At 41.8% G+C, this 20,957-nt stretch overlaps 1 protein-coding gene across 2 annotated transcripts; it reads right to left on the minus strand.

The window, feature by feature from the left end:
- Positions 1-835: 835 nt before the first annotated feature.
- Positions 836-15,756, minus strand: PRIM1 (DNA primase subunit 1). Of its 2 annotated transcripts, XM_037515030.2 has the most exons (13): positions 15,601-15,756; positions 14,949-15,106; positions 13,175-13,281; positions 13,030-13,103; positions 12,102-12,238; positions 10,968-11,026; positions 9,933-10,042; positions 9,377-9,462; positions 8,640-8,769; positions 6,470-6,539; positions 5,707-5,795; positions 4,148-4,246; positions 836-2,212 (listed from the first exon to the last, which is right to left on the minus strand). In XM_037515030.2, the coding sequence occupies exons 1-13, from the start codon at positions 15,701-15,703 to the stop codon at positions 2,193-2,195; spliced, it is 1,242 nt and encodes a 413-aa protein (XP_037370927.1). In that variant the 5' UTR covers positions 15,704-15,756; the 3' UTR covers positions 836-2,192. The 2 variants fall into 2 exon arrangements, with proteins under 2 accessions (XP_037370927.1, XP_037370928.1); XM_037515031.1 differs by lacking the exon at positions 836-2,212 and having other exon boundaries at positions 4,162-4,199.
- Positions 15,757-20,957: the final 5,201 nt, after the last annotated feature.

A 20,957-nucleotide genomic window follows, 5' to 3' on the forward strand; every position in this document is an offset into this window, starting at 1 on the left:
GTAAACTAATTTATAAAAGCAAACAAAAAAAAAAACCCAACCAAAAAGCCAGCAATAGCCAATTATCTCCTTAGGTAGATAAACTACATTTTGACCATTCTCCTTTCTTATCAAGCCCACCAACTTTTCTAACTCTTGTTAATGATTAGGCAAAGGAGGGTTTTTTCCCTCTATAAATTTCAAAAGATAGGAGATGGAAACCAGTTGTGTGTCCTTAGTTTCTATAATTCTCCTATATGGATGAATTGGCAAATCAAAGAATAGGGAAATCAGTACTCTTTGAGCATGTTTTTTGCTATTTTCAAGAACTATGTACTGTTTTACACGAACATGGTATGTTCTATAATTAATTTTATGGGCTAGTGTACCAGCTTTTATCAAAGAGCTTCAAAGTTAAAGCATTAAGATATATTGAAATGCTAGACATTTATGAAACTATACTGGGAGTTTAAAACATTTCTTGTTGAAAGCATACCAGTCTGTCCACTCTTCACATGGGCTTATTATTTTTAATTTATACAATAGCTGGGGTAAGGCCAGAGGTGCGGGAGGGTAAGATTCACCAGACAGAGTGGGCAACAGAATAGGCAGACAGACCGAAAACTGCTGAGGGGAATAGCGGGCGAGACGAGAGAAGTCTGCTGCGCCATGTGGAGATTCGAATCTCCCTGGCTGGCCGGGCATTGAACCTGCGCTTCAGAAGCTGCGGACAGCTTCACAGTGCTGTGCTCAGCCCGCTGTGCCACCGGGGAGGCCCTTAAGCTATTTCTTTATTGACCAACTATTTTCCAAATCTGAAAAGTAAACAATGTGTAATAAACAGCAGCTCAAACAACAAGGAATTTTACACAATAGTCTTTATTTATTTTTTTTTTTTTAAAAGATTTATTTATTTTATTTATACAAGCACTGGGTACAGTCAGAAGGGCGGGAGGGTGAGAGAATTCACCAGAGCCAGAGCCGGGAGCAGAGCAGGCAGAAGGACCCAAGTACACTGCTGAGGGGAGCAGCGGGCGGCAGGAGAGGTCTGCGCGCCACGTGGGACCCTCCTCCGGTGGCCGGGGAGCAGCCGGGGATCAAACCGGCGTTGCAGAGGCTGTGGGCAGCTTCGCAACCCAGCGCTCAACCGCTGTGCCACCGGGGAGGCCCTACACAATAGTCTTTAATATTTTTTAAAAAATTAGAAAAGAAATGCAAGGCATTTCAGTGTGTTGACTGCATTATACAATGTGTTATATAAGCCAAAAAATAAAAAAATTAATAAGACTATAAAGAAAACAGTGGTAAAGCACCAGCGTCTCAATGTTACAGAAAACAAAATGTAAGCCAGAAATGTTTTGTTTAGATTGGTGGTAAAACCCAGCAAAAGAAAGAATTCAGAATCTGTCACACAAAGTCAAATATGGAAGAAATGAAACTTTAAATTATATAGATATATAGAAGCCCAAGTGTTTTGACAAGTACAAAAGGTTTTATGTTGGTGAAGTTGGTTATTTTTTTCTAAGTTGCTTTTTAATGGTAGATTAATCCAGATTGTTCCATGAGGGAAGAAGTTAGCTATAATTGCAATAGTTATAAATAAATATTCCCTATTGTAATTGAGTAACTCATGTATTTTGAGTTGAAGTTTTGGTGGCTTTAGATGCCCAGTTTAAAATGAGTTTTAAAATGGGTAGTGAGTGGGGTATGGCCTGACCAACAAATCTGTCAGCAAGAAAATTAGGAAGTGAATTCCTGACTATATACTCTAGATAAAACAACTTAAGTGGCCAAGACTTAAAGACAAAGCCCTCATTTGCCTAGAATATTCACTCCAGACATATGGAGGATGTATCCAGTGAACTGAGATTAAAGTCTTGGACATACTAATGCTCATTTACTTATATATACATGGCAACTGGTAGAACTGAATTTTTGTATCAGAAGTCTTAGAATTATCTTTGTATAATATTAACTTTTACAAATTTGTCTAAAATCCACTTATTCCTCTCTTTAGTCCTCTTTTCAGAAAGCCTGGCATGTTCCTTTGGTCTCAGAAGTCTTTTCAACCTAATTATTTTTTAAGAAAAGAAGGAAATTTGCTTTATTATAACACATACATTGTTCTGCCATTGTATTAAATGGTCTTGAAGTACTTGATTCTTGGTTGAAGACAGAAGAGATCCACTTTAGTTTGATGGGAGTTTTTATCTTCAGAAGTCTTTTTGTAAATCTAAAATAGAATAGATTTATCAAATAACTATAAAGGAAAAGAAAGCCCATTTGCTTTCACATTCTGATTTGCTTATTACTTCCATTAAATTTACATCATGCATAAATGAGAAATACTTTCACATTTACTATAACTTTTAGGCTGAGCTAGTTCACAGCAAGAATACAAATAACTCAATATGGCCAGCTGGAATGGCTGCTTCATTCATTGGAAATGCTTTCCAAGTTCAGAATCATCACTGTTCATTCAGTAAGTACATGTTTGAGTTTCTACTAAGAGTAGAGCATTATCTTAAACACTATTTTTTTTTATTAAAGATTTATTTATTTATGCATACACGAGCTGAGGTACAGGCCAGAGATGTGGCAGGTGAGAGGATTCACCAGAGACAGAGTGGGGAGCAGAACAGGCAGAAATACTGACTGAAATACACTGCTGAGGGGAGTAGCAGGTAAGAGAGGAAAGGTCTGCGGCGCCATGTGGGTCAGCTCCCTGGCTGGGGATCGAACTCATGCTGTAGTGGCTAGTGATCGCTTCACAGTGCTGAGACTCAACCCCTTGTGCCACCAGGGAGGCCCCACTACTTTTTAACCATTATTGGGGGGGTAAAAAAAAAGAAGTAGGAGGGGAATTTCTTTTTCTATAGCATTACAAGTTTTTCAGGGTATCTATCAATCTCTTGAATATCCACTGCTGAATTTTTTCTTTTTGGCTCGCACATGTGCTCAGGTCTCTCTTATTCAAAGCACTCTTCCTTTGACACTGCTGTCTCCTTACTTCCATATAGCTCCTGTATCCAACAGGATTTTATCAGTTCCCTACTGCATTTGACACTTGGTAATCTCCTTGAAACTTTTCCTTCCTCTGGCTTTTGACAATTTCTTTCTTGTCTTCACTTCTAAATTATTACCAAGTTTCTAGGATTGTCCAGCATTTGTACCTATTAGAGATGTCCAGTGTTATTGTCCTAATGGTAATAGCCCACTTGGCCTCTTGGACTCTATCTCTTACCTCTCCACAGATATAATGTTGCTAGATTTAGCTTTATAGGTAAATCATGGCACCTCCTTCCTCAAAAACTTTTAATAGCTTTCCTGTCGCTACTGAATCCCAAACTTTTAGACTGAAACTAAAGGCCTATCCTCTGGCTTCAATCTGCAGCTTCTATCACCTCCTGACACATTTTTTCTAGATTAGCTATACTACTTGATGGCCACCAGAGGGATCTGATGCTTTTCTGTTTCTATGTCTTTGCTCCCTCTGTCCCTCTCCTTTTTTCCACTCCTGTAGTCTCATCTCATCCAATCTGTGTGTGTGGAAATGCCACACATAACCTCAAAGCATAGTACTTGGCACTAGGGATCAGAATTAATGTGGCAGCTCACTGAAAGGAGTTCAAATAGTACCCTTCTCATATGAGATCTTTTCAGATTCTCTCAATCAGATAAGGTTTCTTTCTTAGCATCTTGTACTTTGTTTTCTATCAGTCAGTACTTTTTTTTAATTTAAAAAATATTTTATTTTATATAATTCTTACATCATTTTTCATTTTTGCACAATGTATGCATTTTCATTTTGGTTCTATTCTCCATATAATTGCACCCCCCCTTATTTTGACCGTAGTCACCCCACCAACCCGTGCGTCTCTGGTTTATAGTTGCTTGTTGAAGTTAGTACTTCTTAAGGGCAAGGAGGTATGGAATTCATCTTTGTTTCCCCCATCGAACCTGACACGTAGAGGTATTTAATGATTTTGTGTTGAGTGGAATTAAGAGACTTCAGTTTTCAAAGCGATAAGGATAGTAAGATAAATCAATAACATTTTTGGGAGAGGGCAAAGATTATAGCTCTAAAAAAAAATTTGCTCATTTGCTGGATGGTTTAAGCTATCCACATTAAGATCTAAACAGAAGAAAGGGAAAGGTATAGTCTTACCACTCTTCTTGAGAAGTTCTCCTTTTCGGGATTTATCCAGGTTTTCAAGAAACTGTTCAAAAATTTTTACAAAAGGAGCTAGACTGGTCTTCTTATAATCTAAATTATGAAGACCAAGTATTATCATTACCATTTTGGCAGCAAGAAAAACATGAAAGTATAACCTTAAGTCTCTTATATGAATTCTCTAGAACAGCGCTGTCTTACAGAAATACGAGAAACATAATTTTAAACAATCTAGCAGACATATTAAAAATGTGAAATTAATATACTTTAATACAGTATATCTAAAATATTTCCACATGTAATAGAAATATTTTACATTTGAAATCTAGTATTTTTTTACTTAAAGTACATTTTTAAAAAAAAAAAAAAAGATTTATTTATTTATTTATTTATTTATACAAGCACTGGGTCGAGTCAGAAGTGCAGGAGGGTGAGAGAATTCACCAGAGCCAGAGCGGGGAGCAGAGCAGGCAGAAGGACCGAAGTACACTGCTGAGGGAAGCAGCGGGCGGCAGGAGAGGTCTGCACGCCATGTGGGACCCTCCTCCGGTGGCCGGGGAGCAGCCGGGGATCTAACCGGCGCTGCAGAGGCTGCGGGCAGCTTCGCAACCCAGCGCTCAACCAATGCGCCACCGGGGAGGCCCGGTATCAAGAAATTCTTAAGTGAATTTGAAAAGTAAGTCCTATATGTAGTAATAGAAAACAATGTATAATTAAAGGCCAGAGAGGCATATGGATAACTATGAGTCCAAAGAATTGATCAATCAATGTTGACTGAGGTGGATATGATATGAACTGGGTCTTAGAACAGATACAATTAAATAGTTAGAGTACAGTTAGAAAGTTAGAGAGTAGGGAAGTCCCAGGATTTGGGAAGAAGAAGGGAAGAAGAAATGGTACTGATATGAAAAAGGGCACAGGGTAAAAATCACAGAAACTAAAGTTATAATAAGGAACTTAAATAGCACTAGTCCAATCTTCTACCACTTATTAAGTATCCCTGACTGATTGAGGGTACCAGCGTATGAATACTTGAAGTGATGGGTAGTTTTTTTTTAAGACCTATTTTATTTATTTATGCATACAAGAGCTGGGGTGTAGGCCAGAGGTGGTGGTGCGGGGGGTGGGTGGGTAAGAGGATTCACTAGAGATAGAGTGGGGAGTAGAATGGGCAGATCTACTGAAATCCACTGCTGAGGGAAGCAATGGGTGAGACAGGAGAGGTCTGCTGCACCATGTGGGTAGCTCCCTGGCTGGGGATTGAACTCGTGCTGCAGTGGCTGATGATAGCTTGATAGCAGAGACCCAACCCCTTGCACTACCAGGGAGGCCCTAGAAAGTATTTTTTAACTCAAATTTGATTCAACAGTATCATTTATGCAATTCATGAACAAAGGACAGAAACATTACTATAACATTATGTTACTGAGCTGCTTTCAGGATAAACACTGATCCATTTTGGGCTGAATCTAAGGAGAATTAATTATTGGAGTGCAGAGGATCTCTATTATAAAGAACCTATGTTCAAGTAAGTCTTTGACATATTAACCTACCTCTGGTTCTATGTTTGACATCAGATTCAGCTTTGTCCTCTTTTTCCTCTTCATTAGCAGAAATGACATCCAACTCTTGACAGATAGAGCTACAAATAATAGAATGAGGGAATTTTAAAGCTGGGTGTATGACTACTACAAGATTTCCTGTGAAAAAAAGTATGTGTCCCACTAAATCTGGGATATTTAATTTATTTATTAAAGATTTTATTTATTTTTGTGTACAAAAGAGGTGCAAGCCATAGGTGCAGGGGGATTCACCAGAGATAAAATGGGGAGCAGAACAGGCGGACTGACTGAAATACACTACTGAAGGGAGCAACGGGGAGACAGGAGAGGTTTGCTGCACCAGGTTTGGGTCACCTCCCTGGCTGGGGATTGAATTCAGGCTGTTTTGGTGGCTCTTTTCAGTGGTAGCACTGAGACTTAATCCCTAGGCCACCAAGGAGGCCCAAATTTGGGATATTTTAAAAACCATAATCTCGTCAAATTTTCCATGCACATTAGCATATGAAACTGGGAAATCTTGCAGTAAAGAACTCAATCTGTGTAGGTAAGCATTTCCCAAACTTATTAAAATCTTTTTCTTGCATAATAGCAGCTGAAAGTCTTGTGTTCTGTGGAACTCACTTAGGTAAATTTTCTATTAAGGTAACATCATAGAGTCTCAGAGTAGCTGCCTCTCTGGAAGGAATCTAATCCAACCTGCCTAAAATTCAGAACAACAATTAGAAACAAATATCTGGAATGATCTGAAACATACCTTATGGTTGGAACAGTAAATGGGTCAAACTGATCCACTTTCTGTAAATCGATTGGCACAGAAATGCGACCTGTAAGAACCAAAATTTACAAACTGATGACTGTGGGATAGAAATCATAGACTATCTCCTATGAGTTATTTTCTGCTAAAATGCTAATCTAAGGCATATGAAAGGGATCAGATTTATCTGTTAAGAACAATATTAAAAATATAAATTAAAGGCGTCACTGGTGGCACAAGGGTTAAGACGCAACCTACAAAGCTCACCGCAGCCACTGCAGCACAAGTTCGATTCTCAGCCAGGGAGGTGACCCACATGGCACAGCAGAACTCTCCTGACTCACCCACTGCTCCCCTCAGCAGTGTATTTCAGTCGATATATCTGTTCTGTTCCCCACTCTGTCTCTGGTGAATCCTCTCACCCCCCCAAAACTCTGGCCTGTACCCCGGTTCTTGTATGTATAAATAAATCTTTAAAAAATATATAAATTAAAAAATATATAAAAGTATTTTTACTTTAACTGTGCCTTTTACTTCTTTTAAAAAACACCAAAGAGAACCTCCCTGGTGGTGCAAGGGGTTAAGATGCAACCTATGAATCTATCTGTCGCCACTACAGCATGAGTTGAGTTCAATCCCCGGCCAGGTAGTTATCCACATGGTGCAGCAGACCTCTCCTGACTCACCAGCCTCTCCCCTCAACAGTGTATTTCAGTCACTCCACCTGTTCTGTGCCCCCCTCTGTCTCTGGTGAATCCTCTCACCCTCCACCCCTCTGGCCTGTACCCAGTTCTTCTATGTAAAAATAAAATCTTAAAAAAAAAAAATTAATGGAAGCCAGTCAGTTTTGACCTCAATATATTACTTCTCTTAAGCAGTCTCTTTATGTTGAGATTCTATTTTTTTAAAAAAGATTTATTTATTTATGCATATAAGAACTGGGGTGTGTAGTCCAGTGGCGTGGGAGTGAGAGGATTCACCAGAGACAGAGTGGAAAGCAGAACAGGCAGATCCACTGAAATACACAGCTGAGGGAAGCCGTGGGAAAGACAGGAAAGGCCTGCTGCACCATGTGGGTAGCTCCCTGGCCAGGGATGCTTTGCTGCGGGAGGCCCATCGCAGTGGTAGTGCTTAGGCCACCAGGGAGGCCTTATTATAGATTATTAAAGCAAACTAGGCAATTTGAAAGAATTGACTGCGTGACAGATACTCTTCTAAGTACTTTACATTTTAGATCTTCAAAATAACTAATTGAGTTAACTACTATTATCATCTCCATTTCGCAGATGAGAACAGCAAGCCAGAGAGTAATTTGCCTAATATCCCACAGTGAGTAGGTGGCATGTTGATCCTAAAAAGGACAACTGTATATTTCTCTATTATGTCTCCTGGTTGGAAAGAGCAGGGTTTATGCTGATATAGCGAAGTTTATTTTAAAGTCAGTTTCAGCCCATCAAATCTTAACTAAGGGAAATGTAAAGGAGGAAAGCTAAAACTATTGAAAGTGAGCTGAGAGAGGCAACATAGTAGGAATACTATAGTTCTTTGAGTTGTGTTTTTTTAAAAGATTTTTTTAAAAAAATTTATTTTTATACAAGAACCGGGGTACAGACCAGATGCGTGGGAGGGTGAGAGGATTCTGTTCCCCACAGAGTGGGGAACAGAACAGGAAGACTGATGAAATACACTGCTGAGGGGAGCAGCAGGCGAGACAGGAGAGGTCTGCTTCGCCATGTGGGCTTCTCGATGAATGGCCGGGGTGGAATCCGTGCTGCAGAGGCTGCAGACAGCTTCACAGTGCCGCGCTCAACCACCTGTGCCACCAGGGAGGCCCAGTTCTTTGAGTTTTAAGAACTGAATTTTATTCCTAGCCCTGACACATTTAAGATTGTGGACAAGTCACTTTTACTTCCTAGGCTACTGAGCCGTTGTCTTATGATTTCTAAGTTCTTCTCCAACTCTAATTTTAACACTGAACCCCAGAAACCTAACTGAAAATTATTTACATTGTGAACTCATCTGGTAGCTACTAATCAACAATGAAAACACAGGTATTTGTGGACCTTTGATAACTCTTGATATCGTATTTTCACACCTAGTGACACGCTTGTTAAAACAAAAAGTAATGTTCATTTTTCTTTTTGTTTTCCCTACTTTCTTTACGTAGTACCTGTTTTAGGGTGAACACTAAATGGGCTCTTCAGTAAATGATTGATTCCTTTACTAACATTGACATCCAACCGTGGAAAACAGTACTGCAGCATGATCTCCTCGAGCCATTTGTCATTTTTGATGTTACTCTAAAAGCAGATGCAAAGTATGAAGATCAGTAGGAATTTCTGAGGTTTCATTAAAAGAGGTTAAAAAAAAAATCAAAAATCTTTAACTTACTAAGCAAAACCAGAATTTAATTAAGAATTGAATTAGTACAGCTCTTGTCCCAAGATTGCCTGCCTATGTCTCTGCAGGCATTTCTTTTCACAATTTCACAAACCTTTTCCTTTCAAAAGCAACAGCTCTCTGCTCTCCTTTTCCTAACAAACCTGTACTTTTAAAAATGTGAACAAAAAAAACCTGCATTATTATATTTATAATACAGATTTTTTTTTTTAAAAAAAGATTTATTTATTTATACAAGCACTGGGTACAGTCAGAAGCACGGGAGGGTGAGAGAATTCACCAGAGCCAGAGCGGGGAGTACAGCAGGCAGAAGGACCGAAGTACACTGCTGAGGGGAGCAGCGGGCGGCAGGAGAGGTCTGTGCGCCATGTGGGACCCTCCTCCGGTGGCCGGGGAGCAGCCGGGGATCGAACCGGCGCTGCAGAGGCTACAGGCAGCTTCGCAACCCAGCGCTCAACTGCTGCGCCACCGGGGAGGCCCTGTAATACAGATTTTAATGTAATATACCTTATGCATGCTGGCTTTCAAACACTCCCAACGCTGAAGTGAACTGTGATGCTTTTGAAACTCCTGCTGAAGTTCTTCATGAACTGGTAATAGGTCATTAAGGAACACACTCATTTAGGGCACATCAACAAATAACTTACTTTCATTATATTAACCACAAAGATATCTAAAGTGTATGAGAAAGCGGTTATGTTTTCTAAAATATAAATATTAAATACATATTCCCAAATAACTACCCTGTAAAAGACAAAAAGAATGCCAAAATAATTTCACATTTTAAAATAAAAGTTTCCTCTGGTCTGCATGTTTTGATTAAAATGATTTGGATTCTTTAAATAGCCATTCTAGGAGGATCGACTTCCAAAATGAGGACATTTATTTATGAAATGACCTAACTTCTTATTGCATTAGAGATGAAATACAAAAATGTAGAAACAGATGTTTTATATAAAAGATTGTGTAAAAAATACTATGACATTATGCATGTATTCTGCCAGCATATTCTTATATAGTTAGTATAACTTGCTCACATACAAATGGGCTTAGGAAAGGATATTTTCAGGAACAAGGGCTAAAATCTTATCCCAACTTGCTTTATTTTCAAGAATATCTTGATCAACCAAGGCATATTTTTCAAAGTATTTTTTTATTATGTCTATAGATTTTCTGTAGAAATAACGGTAACAAAGTTTCAACACTATTAGCAACATATACACCACAGTTTTTGTTGCCATTCCAGAACCTCACACTTTTCACTGAATTTCTAGGTCTTAATTAGATAAACGTGAATAATACCCCTTTGTAAGTTAGGGTTATGAGAAATACTTGAGACATTCTAGGTGGAATGAATCTAGCATAGTACATACCTTAGAATACAAGAAATGTTTACTTCTTAAATACCATAACTTAGAAAGTTAATAGCACCATAATAGGTAACAAGGATAGAAAGCAACAAAGCCAATACAATATAATAATATATCAGTTGTAGAATGTGGGTCTATTTTTCTACTCTGAATTGCCTCTTTTAACACCTCATCAATTATATTGCTTAGCAATTTGTAAATAGACTTCATAGCTACCATTATATTTAATCTCTGCCATAGCTCTGGAATAGGTGAGAAGTTGTTCTTCTCATCATACAGATAAGGAAACAGAGACTCCAGTATTTTATCAAGGCGATCCTAAGTGACACTTACTCCTGGCAATGCTTTTTCGCTAGCCTAGAGCAGTAGTCAGTTCAGTGGAAAGGGTATGAGTTTTTTTGAGTTTTGGAGCTGGCAGACTGGGACACGAATCCTGAATTTAACAATTACTTGTGTGATGCCAAGCAAATTATACTCTTTCCAAATCTCACCTTCCTCATCTGTATATGGAGAGACCACCATGTTTCTTGTGAGGCTGTTATGAAGACCAATGGAAGCATTGTAAAACACCTATTATGAATACTGCAGCACAAAGTAGGTACACAGTTCACTCTAGCTACTATCATTCTAAAACACTACCTCAGCTGAAAAAAATTGATAACAAGATGATTCTAAAAATATGTGGAGGTAAATCAGACACAACTGCATGAATTTTTTCCCCAACAGACCTGACAAAAGGGTGCATTTTCTCACTTAGGTGAACTTTCTTCTTAACATCTTGACCACCCTGAAAAATAAACCGTCAAAAAAGAACTTCACGTATCTTACATAACCTAAATAAAATGATTCTAAAATTTCTTTGTTTTTTTTTTTTTACAAAGATTTTTTTTTATTTATTTATACAATAGCTGGGGGGGACAGGCCAGAGGTACAGGAGGGTGAGAGGATTCAGCAGAGACAGAGTGGGGAACAGAATAGGCAGACAGACCAAAAGCACTGCTGAGGGGAGCAGCAGGTGCAACAGGAGAGGTCTGCTGTGCCATGTGGGAATCTTCCTGGCTGGCTAGGAATCTAACCTGTGCTGCAGAAGCTGTGGACAGCTTCACAGAGCTGCGCTCAACTTGCTGCGCCACTGGGGAGGCCCTCTTTAACTTGTTTTAAAGATACTGATTACATTCTGTCAAAGTACAGAAGCTTGGGTGTTATAAATATGTTATTTATATGTTGTTATTATTTTATATGTTATTTTATATGTTGGGTGTTATTTTATATGTTAGGTTACTTTATAAATACCTGCAACTTCCTGGGTTATCTTTACTTGTCATAACTGAACTAGAAAAGTAAGCTAATATTATTTTTGCCACAAAGGAGGGGCACTTATAAATATATATTTATATATATTTATATATTTATATAGCAAAATATAAAAGATCTTACAAATGTAGCTACTATGATTTTAACTGATCTACTGGTAAGATCATCTGCTCTGGAATGTGGATGCTATAAGAAAGTTTATTACTAAGGGCCTCCCTGGTGGTGCAAGGGGTTAAAACGCAACCTATGAAGCTATCCGCAGCCACTGCAGCAGGAGTTTGAGCCAGTTCAGGGAGCTACCCACAGGGCGCAGCAGACCTCTCCTGTCTCGCCCGTTGCTCCCCTCAGCAGTGTGTTTCAGTCGATCTGCCTGCTCTGTTCCCCACTCTGTCTCTGGTGAAGCCTCTCACCCCTCTGCACCTCTGGCCTGTACTCCAGTTCTTGTATATATAAATAAATCTTCCAAAAAAAAAAAAAAGTTTATTACTAAATATACCAAGATAGGTAACATCTAGCACAGATGTAAATTACCTTCAAGAATATCTTACCTTTATAAGACTCAAGTACTCAACTATCCCAGAACGTACTGCGGATGACAGTTTTCTAACTGAGTCATCACAGACCCAACAATGAACACCTCTCCTTCCAGAATATACCCAGAGACGGTGCTTAAATCCAAAGTCCTCTGAGGAGGGGAGAAAGAGTAAGTTTTAAAACAAATCTATAAACTCTTAGTTCCTGCTTATTCTTAGTTTCATTTTTTACCAATTATCCCCAGCTACTAAACTATTCATAGTTTCCAGTGTCTCACATTCTTTTGTTTTCATGTCTTTACCCAACCTGGTCTCTCTGTCAATTTCTTCATCCCACAGCACTTCCATTTCTTTCCCTGACCAACTGCCATTTATCTTTAAAGACCCAGCATAGGAATACTAAACCGTGCCTGGCACATAATAAGCCACTATATGAGTTAGCCATTATCATCATCATCATCATCATCTGTTCACCGCCTCTTCTAGGCAGCATTCTCTGATCCAATCTCTTCTCATTCCTGTATGTATACCTGCTGTTCTATATTCCCATGGCACCCTCTAATCCTGTATCCTCCCATTCCTGGTGTTCTATAGTCCCATGGCACCCCACATATATTACTCATCACAATGAAATCATTAACTTTCTTGTCTCCTTAGACTGTATTACCTATTTGAGGTTGGATTGTTACCTTTCCCATTTTCCTCATCTAGGACAATACCTTGACTCAATGGATAACTGAATTGGACCAAAAATTCACTGGCTTGACCAACAGTCTTGCAAGGATTCTAACCACAATTTTAATCTTTTATTTTTCTATCATATACTTTGAGGAAACATGTTAGAAATTGATGAGATTTAATTATAAAATGGTACAGGCAGACTGCTATTCAGAGGAAAACAGATTCTTGCCCCTGACCCCATTCACACAGTGCTGATACTTGCCCTTCAATGCTCGGTCGATGATGCGGATGGCCATCGTCATGAGGGTCCAGCACTTGGAACATATGTCTGCGGAACTGGAGCACAGTCATCATTACTCGCTCACAATGATATCACCCACCCGACCTGCAAGGCAGGCGACACTTACTTACAACATCTCCTCACATCATCGTAGTCGGTCATGTCGATGTCAAACACCAGTTCTTTTTCCTGAGCCTGGAAAGCTCCTAGCTTCACTGTATTGTGTTGACTGGGCTACAAGTACAAAATATCAGTCAGTATTTTATAAGCGCTGCCGTGGTGCCAATATGCTTATTTTCTACCTACAAGGGAAAAGTGATCAAAGAAAAGCAAAAAAACCACCCCATATACTGTCAGTTAAGGCTCATTCATTTAGCTCCTACACATTCAGAATTGAGGAATTTAACCTTTATTTACTTAAGACAGTTTGATAAATACATATTGCCATTTTTTTTCCCAATTCTATTGAGACATCAATGACACAACATTGTGTAATAAATATTTGATCAACAGAAATCATAATAAAACTATTTTTAGGTTATAAGCATATATAAAAAGAATTAATGTCCAATTTTAAGATGTTTCAAACTTTTAATTGTTACTGTCCATGTATACATATGAAATTTGTATACAAATTTTGAGATCTTCAAAAAGATCTCAAGTATTTCAACTGAGCCTTTTGCTCAAGCTGTAAGTAGCCTTTTTTCTTTTTTAAAGAGTTATTTATTTATTTATGCATACAAGAACTGGGGTACAGGCCAGAGGTGTTGGGGGTGAGAGGATTCACCAGAGACAGAGTGGGGAACAGAACAGGCGGATTGGCTGTGATACACTGCTGAGGGGAGCAGTGGGCAATTCAGCTGTGCCATGTGGGTATCTCCCTGGCTGGGGATCGAACTCGTGTTGCAGTGGCTGCGGACAGCTTCATAGGTTGTGTCTTAACCCTTTGCGCCACCAGGGAGGCCAGTAGCCTTTTTTCTTTTAGAGTTACCAAGGATTCTTTTTTTTTTTTTTTTAAAGATTGATTTATTTATTTATACAAGCACTGGATACAGTCAGAAGCACAGGAGGGTGAGAGAATTCACCAGAGCCAGAGCGGGGAACAGAACAGGCAGACTGATGAAGTACACTGCTGAGGGGAGCAGTGGGCGAGGCAGGAGAGGTCTGTCACGCCATGTGGGACCCTCGCCAGCCAGCCAGCTGGGATCGAAACAGCGCTGCAGAGGCTACAGGCAGCTTCGCAGCCCAGCGCTTAGCCGCTGTGCCACCAGGGGAGGCCCTGTAAGTAGCCTTTGTGAGGCCATGTTCTACTAGGTAAAAGAATGTGGACTGCATGCAGATACTTATTTGTTCCCTCCAAACCTATGTAAGTCTTTTGTCTATACCCTCCCATTGCTACCCCAGGCAGGAGACTTCTCTGAGGAATGTGATCAGGAGTGTCAGGCATTGTTACAGGCTCCAGGGCAGTTCAGTGACCAATGATGTCTGTTAGTGTAGTTTTCATTCCATTATTTTAGGGTAATTCAGATTAGAGATGCTGTTGCTGTAGTACTGGTTGGACTTTAGATGTGATTATATAATAATACAGAGAAAGAGATGCTACTGGAAGGCTATCAGTGTGAGAAAAAGAGAGAATTCAAGGATAACTCCAATACAGGGAAATAGGCAATTCTCTCTCTTAAACCACCTTCACTTTTTCATTTAGTCTGTTAGCCATAGACTCAATTTTCTTTTTGGCCTAGTGAGAATGTAAGAACAAAAATATTACAATGTATTGTACTTGCATAAACAGTTAAAGTGTGGCCCTTTGACTAAACTCTAGCAATGTTATCTCAAAATGCTGGGGGCACCAATCCATTCTTGATTTAAAAAACACAATATACAAAAACCCAGTTTCTTACTCTGTGGGAATATACAGCGCCTATATCAATCTTGTATGGATTCATTTTCTGCATCTCCTTTTCCAGCTCGCTCTGGCTGTTGAAGGATTGGTAGCGAATGTAAATATCATCTTTCAAGGTGAATGAAAATTCACGGTGTTGAAAGTAATTCTTTATCACTGCAAAACAAATGGACATTTAAAAGTGAGTTTGGTGTTCTAGGCAGCTCTGGGCCTTCTAACATCAACCAATGAGAGGGCACTTCCAAGGAGCCTTCTGTGCTCAACACTGTGCTACAAGGAAAACAAAACAAGACCTATTTCTGATTTGCAGGCATTTGGAAAGTATTTTCACTATGTCAGGCCGCGCCCCCAGGAGCAGATCTGCAACGATCCTGCACAGCATCTCCCTCGGCACCGCGCAAGGCAGCCGGCGCTGAACCAGTCTGAGCAAGCGGTGGGTCGTGGCGGGAACACGGCCTTTCACCGCTGGGCCGCCGGCGGCTCATTACATCCTCTCTCGGGCCCTCTGGACCTGGAGGCGGCGGGACCGGCACCAGGTACAGCCGAAGGCGCGCGGCCCGGTGCCCGGCGCGCGGGAGCCGCTGCTCGCCGTCAGGCTGAGGCTACCTCCCGCGGGCCCCGCCACACTCCCGCCCCGCCCGCCCCGTCACCTCCGCCATAGTTGAGCCAGCGGTAGTACTGGGCGTAGGGAAAGAGCCTCCGGTAATAAAGCCTAAGCAGCTCGGGCAGCTCGGCAGGGTCAAACACCGCCATTGCGCGCGGGACCCGACCCGGACTGGACAACAGCAAAAACTGGCGGGAACCGCGGCGCTGCGTAGCCGCGTCGTCGCGCAGGCGCGTAGTGGCGTCGCCGACCGCCGGGGCAGCCGGGAATTGTAGTTCCCACTGGGGTTGGGGGGCCGCCTCGGAGCCCCTGGGCTCGGGCCTCTCCCACGCTGCCCGCAGCTCGGGAGACCGTCCCCATTCTAGGAAGATCTGCTGAAAGGCGAGTTCTTGAGAATATTGATTTAGGTGAAATAGATAAGGTAAAGAAGATGTTGTTTGCTCAACTTGATGAGTATTTTAGGAATACCACATTTAAACAATGTAAACTGACGTTTTAAAGAAGGGCTTGGAGGGCCTCCCTGATGGCGCAAGGGGTTAAAGTCTCACCGCTCTGAATCTGCCGCCAGCCTCTGCAGCATGAATTCGATCCCTGGCCAGGGGGCTAACCCACATGGCGCAGCAGACCTCTCCTGCCGCCCGCTGCTCCCCTCAGCAGTGTATTTCATCAGTCTGCCTGTTCTGCTCCCCACTCTGTCCCTGGTGAAGCCTCTCACCGCCCACCTCCACGGCCTGTACTCCAGCTCTTGTATGCATAAATAAAATCAATCTTAAAAAAAAAAAAGCTTGGGGCTCCCTGGTGGCGTAGCGGTTGAGCGCTGGGTTGCGAAGCTGCCTGCGGCCTCTGCGGCACCGGTTCGATCCCTGGCTGCTCCCCGGCCACCGGAGGAGGGTCCCACATGGCGCGCAGACCTCTCCTGCCGCCCGCTGCTCCCCTCAGCGGTGTGCTTCGGTCCGTCTGCCTGCTCTACTCCCCGCTCTGGCTCTGGTGAATCCTCTCACCCTCCCGCGCTTCTGACTGTACCCAGTGCTTCTATAAATAAATAAATAAATAAATAAATAAATAAATAAATCTTAAAAAAAAAAAAAAGGCTTGGAAATTAGTTCTTCGTAGAATTACCAGTGCTAGGTCTAGTATACGGAAATAAAAGAAGACCAACCAAAAGAGAAAAGCAATGGCTGTTTACTCTTTCAGAGCTTGCTATAGCAAGGAGACATTTATTTACCTGGTAAAGATGCATCTATGGCAAATGTAGCCTGGAATGGATAGTCTGATAATCCCTTCAATATTGTCATTTGAAAAACCATCATTTTCATGAATTTAGTTTTTACAAGTGTAGGAAGCAAGGAGAGAATAGTCTATAATAAATTATCATATTAGCTTAATTTGGAAAATGATCATGGGCAAAGTGGTAAAAAAAATCTGTTTTGAGCAGGTCACACTTGTTTGAATATTCCTAGAAATCTGACTCTCTGCACAAATCTTACATTTTTCACAACCACTGTGTGTCCCATTTTGGATAGGATAAACTTCATTGCTGGGAAGCCTTTACAATATTGACAATATTAACAAGAATGATTTGTTTGTATTATTTATATTATTTTATTTGTATTATTCAGGAGTCCCCTGTTTAAATTTCAGGACCACTAAGGAGGGCAACCTAATGAGGAGCTAAGAAGAAGGGGAGAAAGCAAAGGAAATTATATTTGTTGAGTTCCTGCTTTTTTCTCATCAGGAAAAGGAGAATAATAGCTAATATTTATAAAGCATTTGCTATGCTGTCAGAGTACCCTTTTAAGAATTTACTCCTCATAGAATCCTTTATGGTGGGTGCTACTATTATCCCTCTTCTTCTGATAGGAAAAACACAGAGAACTTCAATAATTTGTCCAAGGTCACACAACTAGTAAGTGAGAGAACCAGAGAGCCTGGCTCAAGTCTGTGTATTTAACTCTTTCTTTTCTTTTTTAAAAGATTTATTTTATTTTAATTTTTAAAGGATTTATTTATTTATTTTATACAAGAACTGGGGTATAGGCCAGATGCGTGGGAGGGTGAAGGATTCACCAGAGACAGAGCAGGGAACAGAACAGGAAGACTGACGAAATTTGCTGCTGAGGGGAGCAGCGGGTGAGACAGGAGAGGTCTGCTGGGCCATGTGGGACCCTCGCTGGCCAGCCGGGATCGAACCGGCGCTGCAGAGGCTGCGGACAGCTTCACAGCATGGCGCTGAACCGCCTGTACCACCAGGGAAGGCCCTATTTTATTTTTTAAAGGTTTATTTATGCATACAAGAACTGGGGTACAGGCCAGAGGTGTGGGAGTTGAGCGGGTTCACCAGAGACAGTGGGGAGCAGAACAGAGAGATCAACTGAAATACACTGCTGAGGGGAGCAGCGGGCGAGGCAGCAGAGGTCTGCTGTATCATGTGGGTAGCTCCCTGGGCTGGGATCAAACTCGCGCTGCAGTTGCTGCGGGTAGCTTCATAGGTTGCATCTTAACCCCTTGCACCTCCATGGAGGCCTTAAAGACTTATTTTATTTATGCATACAGGAGTGGGGGTGGTGTAGACCAGAGGTGGAAGGTGGTGAGAGGATTCGCCAGAGACAGAGTGGGGAGCAGAACAGGTGGATTGACTGAAATACACTGCTGAGGGGAGCAGCAGGGAGACAGGAAAGGTCTGCTGCGCCAGGTGGGTTCTCTCCCTGGCCTGGGATTGAACTCGTGCCGCCATGGCTGGCGATAGCTTGATAGTCCTGAGACTTAATCCCTTGAGCCACCAGGGAGGCCCTGTGTATTTAATCCTTAAACTACATGCTATGATGCCTTACAAGGGATTGTTGTAAGGTTTAAGTGAGATAAAGTAAGGAGTGCTTTGCACAGGCACAGAATCGCTCGAGGTGCTTCCAGGACAGTGCGCTGGCATAGAGGCTTTTATTCCAATTGCCACAGGGAGGCAGTATTGCTATTCCAGTTATTTGAAGAAAAGCCTCTTCACATTCAGGTATGAAGTGCCCAGTGAATTTCAGCCAAGTCCTCATTTCTTTGCCCCAACCTGTTTTTTTAGCCAATAAAATTTAACTCCTTTATTCTCAACCCTCTTCCCCCAAACCTGTAAAACCCCATCGCCTTTCTTAATTGGGGAGGTAGATTTGAGTTTATTTTCTACCTCCTTACCAGTCATTTCACAAAATAAAGCTGGTTTCTAAAATACTTACGTCATTATCTGATTACGCTCGTCAGGCAGAAAACCCCAATGCTCAGTAACAACCTGGCCCAAGGTGAGGCTGCCTATTCGGGCCTCTGCAGCCGGGGGAAGGAGGATGGATTCGCTCACAGTGGAGGAGGCAGAGGCCAGGCTGTCCTCTTGCTGGTGTGGGGGTGTTGCTTCTTGGGGGGAGGGATGCTTTTTCTTCACATAAAGAAGTTAGCAGCTTGCCAAGACCAGAGGGAGCTTTCTCTTTTTCATTTCACATAAAGACCCCGTGCTGAACAGCAGCAGCCCTGTAACTGGCTTTGGGGGGTATTGTAGTCCAGAGAAAAGGAGAAGGGGAATGTGCAGAGAGAAGACACCTGACTACAGCCCTATCTTTTGGGTGCGGGAAGAGAAATTGGATCAAGGAAAGACGGACAAGAAACTGCCTGAATCAGAACACATGGCCAGCCAGGGAGCCACAGTTCCCACATCCCAGAGCGCCAGCCAGTGTTCTAAACTCTTCCCCACCTAGTTTTAAACTGTCTGTTAAAAAAATTTCCAATGGGGAATAGTAATTTATTGTAAATAATTTTTTTAAAGATTTATTTCTTTATGCAACCCAGAAGAACTGGGTTGTAGGCCAGAGGTGCGGGTGTGTGTGTGTGGGGGGGGGGGAGGGGGCTGTGAGAAGATTCACCAAAGACAGAGTGGGGAGCAGGACAGGCGGATCTACTGAAATACACTGCTGAGGGGAGAAGGGGTTGAGACAGGAGAGGTCTGCTGGTCCATATGTGGGTCAGCTTCCTGGCTGGGGATCGAGCTTTGGCTGCTGTGGTGATAGCACTGAGACTTAACCCCATGCCACCAGGGATGCCCATTAATAGTATAATACTATTTAATTTTGGGGAGTACAGTTTCACAATTCTATCTATATGTGTATAAACCTCACTTCACCCCCCCCACTAAAGTTCTGAGGCCACTCCCACTATCAGACTGACCGCCTCTATCGCTTCTTCCCCAGGAGTAGTAATTTGAACCTGCTTTTCTATGTTCTTATTTACTGCTTATTGTTGGAACTTTTACTATGGCCAAACACTATTCTGAAGAATTTGTTCAAGTGGATCACTAATGCGGAGACCTGTTTATCCTGTCAGCTGAAGTAAATAAACTGTAGAATTGTTAGCAGATAACAGCAATGCAAAATAGTTTAGTCCTTGGGAAGAAAATCAATAAATATGTCAAAAAAAATCTCTATAGGGCCTCCCCGGTGGCGCAGCGGTTGAGCGCTGGGTTGCGAAGCTGCCCGCGGCCTCTGCGGTGCTGGTTCAATCCCCAGCTGCTCCTCAGCCACCGGAGGAGGGTCCCACATGGCGCGCAGACCTCTCCTGCCGCCCGCTGCTCCCCTCAGCAGTGTACTTCGGTCCTTCTGCCTGCTCTGCTCCCCGCTCTGGCTCTGGTGAATTCTCTCGCCCTCCCGTGCTTCTGACTGTACCCAGTGCTTGTATAAATAAATAAATAAATCCTTAAAAAAAAAAAGTCTTAATGAAAAAAAAAATACATAAAAAAAAATTTTAAAAGGGGCCTCCCCGGTGGTGCAGCTGTTGAGCGCTGGGTTGTGAAGCTGCCCGCAGCCTCTGCAGCGCCGGTTCAATCCCTGGCCGCCAGGCGAGGGTCCCACATGGCACGCAGACCTCTCCTGCCACCCCCTGCTCCCCTCAGCAGTGTACCTCCTCAGTCTGCCTGCTCTGCTCTCCCCTCTGGCTCTGGTGAATTCTCTCACCCTCCCGCGCTTCTGACTGTACCCAGTGCTTGTATAAATAAATAATCTTTAAAAAAAAGTCTCAGATCAGTTTGCACAACAATGTAAATGTTCTCAGTGCCACTTACCTGTGTAATTTAAAATGGTTCAAATAGTAAATTTTAGGTAATATTTATTTATCACAATAAAAAGTGAATCCCAGAGTAGTGTCACTTCTGAGAATCCTGTCCATGCTGTCTTCTCTTACTATCTGATGAATTGCATTTCCTCAGTCGTATTATAGAACTTGGCACATGGAAGTTTGTTGAGTGAAATGATTAAACAAACAAAAGAGCACCATGTTTCAGTTGTCTTCTTTTTCTTTTTAGATTTATTTATTTATGCATACAAGAACTGGGGTACAGGCCAGAGGTGTGGGAGGTGAGAGGATTCACCAGAGACAGAGTGG

Source organism: Talpa occidentalis, unplaced genomic scaffold (assembly GCF_014898055.3).
Source record: "Talpa occidentalis isolate TD23 unplaced genomic scaffold, MPIMG_talOcc4v2.1 talOcc4.16, whole genome shotgun sequence".
Classification (NCBI taxonomy): Eukaryota; Metazoa; Chordata; class Mammalia; order Eulipotyphla; family Talpidae; genus Talpa; species Talpa occidentalis.

Coding starts and splice junctions, on each gene's coding strand:
- PRIM1 (XM_037515030.2), bottom strand. CDS start 15,703: ATGGCGGTGTTTGACCCTGCCGAGCTGCCCGAGCTGCTTAGGCTTTAT. Junction 13,282..14,948: donor GCGCTGTATATTCCCACAGA/GTAAGAAACTGG, acceptor TTGTACTTGTAG/CCCAGTCAACACAATACAGT. Junction 12,239..13,029: donor CATCGACCGAGCATTGAAGG/GCAAGTATCAGC, acceptor TCCCCTCCTCAG/AGGACTTTGGATTTAAGCAC.